At 40.3% G+C, this 4,251-nt stretch overlaps 2 protein-coding genes across 2 annotated transcripts; one reads left to right on the forward strand and one right to left on the reverse strand.

The window, feature by feature from the left end:
* Window positions 1-138: 138 nt before the first annotated feature.
* SARC_09797 (hypothetical protein) lies at window positions 139-574 on the reverse strand (the record flags this gene model as incomplete). Its single annotated transcript, XM_014296179.1, has 1 exon — window positions 139-574. A coding segment is annotated over exon 1 (359 nt), but the record flags the coding sequence as incomplete, so codon positions are not given.
* A 1,640-nt stretch (window positions 575-2,214) lies between these two features.
* Window positions 2,215-3,166, forward strand: SARC_09798 (hypothetical protein; the record flags this gene model as incomplete). Its single annotated transcript, XM_014296180.1, has 1 exon — window positions 2,215-3,166. A coding segment is annotated over exon 1 (556 nt), but the record flags the coding sequence as incomplete, so codon positions are not given.
* Window positions 3,167-4,251: the final 1,085 nt, after the last annotated feature.

A 4,251-nucleotide genomic window follows, 5' to 3' on the forward strand; every position in this document is an offset into this window, starting at 1 on the left:
TGTGTGTGTGTGTGTGTGTGTGGTGTATGTGTGTGTTGTTAGTTATATATATATATATATATATATATATATCGAATTCTTACTTATGCTCAGAGAACGCGTACACTATGCTTTGTATGTCACATCAACTATTCACACCTGAAGGTACTACAGGCGTTGTCGATCGAAAGCGAAGGATCTTCTGTGGCATCTTCGTAATATTCGTCGGCGACGCGCCTGTCGTACATATCCTTTCCATAGCAACCAGCTGCATAGTTGAGGTTGTTCCTCCTCGATGTCAGTTCATTATTATCTAGATATGTATCTGCAAATTTTGGTGCACTTACATAGTACTTGGTAGCAGGTTTTAAATTTAGCTCGATCCTATCGTCGAATAATGGTGTCAAAAAGTTTGTCCCAAGTGCAAATATAAACAGCAGGGCAAATACGAACAGAATTATATATAAAGTGGTGTAGTACTGTTTGGAAGGTAAGTTGTTCGAGGACATTGTGTGCATGAAGAACACGCATGGAGCGGCCCTTTCATCTACTTTGGCATAAATAGGTTTCTAATATTTGGGAGCCGAGCCACACTGATTGCGTTCTGATTTCTGAAAGCTGCTTATTATCCCCATAGAGACATATTAATAAATATTTATATTTTACCAAGGAGTAACCAAGAGACCATTTATTTTAGAAACAAAAGAACACTAAATCAATAGGTAGTATAGTAAATATATTAACACTCTATGTAGTTGTGAGTGTACACTGTTGTTGACTGTACATGTGACTGTATATGCCTATATGGGTGGGTAAACCCAACCCAGAGTCAGTGACCATAGATATATTTATCTTTATTTATATATCACGTTGTCCAGTATAGTTTGCTTATTTTGCTATGGCTAACCAATAGTGACCATACGATGATTCCATGCCTCACAGTACATATGATCTATTTCTTTCTTCCAGGTTGTAGTTCATAACGTTGTTGTAGTTGAACTATTAACTATCAAATACCAATAAACAATAGGATGATCTGTTTATTGCCAGTTGTCTTATACATAGTTATGTATGTCATATGTAATCTCTTTGTGTAGTAATAGCGTATCATATGAGTAGCACAAGTAGCGTGTACGATCAATAGCGAGTACATAGTAGTGACCATAGTATGAACTAGTATGACTACCGAAGACATCTGGATACCTGGAGGAGATACTGCACCCGAGAATGGGTGACCCACTACTTGTACCAATTACAATAAGACCGCTTTTCCCTCTAGCCACCTGTTTACTAAAACTTATATCAAAATTGATCCCCTAAACTATCTAGAGACATGTATTCCTCTTTACAGAGAGATTTACTACCTATAGAAATATCAGTATTTTAGTAGATATCCCTTACCACTATTTTTATACACCTATCTCCTTTAAGTTTTATTATCACACGTGGATAGTTATACAAATAGTCCAGATATCCTACTTCTATCTACACCATGTCCCTCTCCCATGTCTCATTCTCAAATAGTCTAAAATGTTATAAAGAGGTACATAGCCTAAAATAAATAATTATATACATAGTTACAAGCGTAGCTGAGTTTTAGTATGTGGATGACAGGATGAGAGTTAGGAATAGACAATGAATAGTCTGGTAGCATAGAGTACTCCCTCGGGAGCCACAGGCCCATAAACTCTCAAAAGTCTGTTGACAGTTGAACTTCCAACTTTGAACTTTGAAGTTCCAACTGGCAACGCCGCAACTTCCAAGTCCCAAGTTCCAAGTCGCGTGTTCAGTCTAAATACGAACATATTGTAGCGTGGCTGTTTACTCACAAATAGAACCCAATGTAAATGAAATTATCATTTCATTTTATCCAGTAGATGGCCGTTTTTATTTTTAAATATCCAATCGCAATGGCTAATTGACTTTAAAATAATAGACCATGAAGGTCCATTCAATAAGGACGCCTTAAGTGGGAAACCCTAGAAAACTAAATCCCTCGGCGAGGTTCCCGTTCGAACTTGGGTCTCGTTAAAATATACCACGAGTTGAGATGAGCTAAAGAGCTAAGTTGGTACGCGACAATTTGCTATGAGCAAACGACATGTCCGACAAGTTTCGCATCATTTCGTCGGGAATATCTGTCGCGACATCCGCCAGTCCTTTCGAAACAGCCATTTTGGCGGCAGATACTTTTATACGCTCATCATAATTGTACCTAAATATATATAATCCACTGGCAGTATAAACGGCTTTATTACCTCCGAACGTGGTGGCTTACAAAGCTGCACTCACACTGATATCAGGTTTGCGATAAAGCGTACCCGCAATTCATGAACGCACCACCAAGCACACAGTCCTTGTATCTGCGTGCACATCTGAGTTGTTAGGAGACGAGTCTGTCTCGACGGCGTCGCATCCAGGCTACTACCAACCAACTGTGTAAGAGCGCATGTGCATATACAGCGCAGAATACTGCCTGAAGATACTAGTGTAGCCTGGGTATGTACAGGCATATGTACATTATCCTATGTGAAAACGCACATGTTTCTTGAGACCAGCAGAGGTTGCAAAAGAGCTGCTACAACCAAGGTGCTTACAGACATATAGACCACCCCCAGTGTGTATACGCAAATGTCTCGCAAGACTAGCAGAAGTGGCAAACGCGCTGCTACACCCCAGGTGCGTACAGGCATATGGCCGTTCCCCTGTGTGAATACGTACATGCCGTTTAAGACTACTAGAAGTGGCAAACGCGCTGCTACAACCAAGGCGCGTACAGACATATGGACGCTCCCCCGTGTGAATTCTCATGTGCGTTTTGAGCGAGCCAGATTGAGTATAGGCATTTGTGCAACCAGGGTGAGTACAGGCATACGGGCGTTCTTCCGTGTGAGAGAGTATATGTCTCGTGAGACTGCCAGAGGTTGCAAAAGCGCTGCTACAACCAAGGTGCGTACAGGCATATGGACGTTCCCCTGTGTGAGAGCGAATGTGCGTTTTGAGCGAGCTGGAATGAGCGAAGGTACTTGTGCAACCAGGGTAGTCACAGGCGTAACGTTCTCCTGTGTAAGTGCGCGTTTGTATCGCCATAGCACTTGGTGTCCTCCTTGTACTACAGTCAGACCATACGCAAGCGATCCGTGGTTGGCCCACGCTCCCACGCAGACTGCTCAAGAACATCATTCTGTGTTTTAGCAAAAGTAGGCAAATCGAAGTCATGGTGTTGAGATGCCATTGGATGGTCGAATTAAAAGTTGCCAGGCAAGTAACTGGTAGTAGAGATGAACAACATACAATGCATATTGCTGAGAAACTGTCGGAATCCTCCCCTGTTGTCAGAATATGCCATTGTCTGCATGCCACTCATTGTCAAGGATTGAGTCTCCCAATGGATGTATATCACTCGGGGGTTTTTGTTGGAGAGAACGGATACATATCAACCCTACTTCGCAAATGGAATACATATCTAAACCCTAAGAATTAATCTACATAACTTTCAAGCTTCAAATAGCTAGTATATACGTGCTTCACCCGGTTGCAGATGGGACCGACCGCAATTTGAAGTGAACCCCTTTATAATAGAAAAAACACGTGAAATACTGTCAAAGGTGATTGATTGGACCATGAACTGGGGTGTACAAAAAGTATATACAACGCGTAGGATACAAATGCCATCTGCGAAAGAATTGTTTGGCAAGGAATAAGATATATGGCATCTGTAAGAGTTTATATATTGACTCAGGTCCGCAAATAAAATATTTATGAAAATGGAAGAAAGTATGACGAGTTGCAGATATGTACAGGTACATATACATCCATTGAGCTATCTTGTTCAAATCATCTGTCATCTGACCACTCATAGATCTACGATTGCACTTAACAATTTCTTTGTTCTCATATAAATCTACGATTACAACTATTGCCATCACCGCCACTAATGTCTTGACAGGTTTTAGTGTATATCGCGACACATGCGAGGGAATAAATAGTTCGCCCACAAAGTATGGAGCTCACTGTACATCATCTATCAATAAAATAGCTTCCAATACACCATAAACCAATCTTTAGAAGTATCGAACCCAAATACATATAGAAGGGCCTATACATATAGAGTGAAAAGTACACCGAATATACAAAAGAAGAATCGTGAACAAAACAAAAAATGATCGAAAAAAATCGAAAATAGTCCCGATACATTCTTCATGTTCCATGTCGATATATATATATATCTGTATCTATATATATATATATACCAATATATATAATAATATA

Source organism: Sphaeroforma arctica (assembly GCF_001186125.1).
Source record: "Sphaeroforma arctica JP610 unplaced genomic scaffold supercont1.1047, whole genome shotgun sequence".
Taxonomy (NCBI): Eukaryota; class Ichthyosporea; order Ichthyophonida; genus Sphaeroforma; species Sphaeroforma arctica.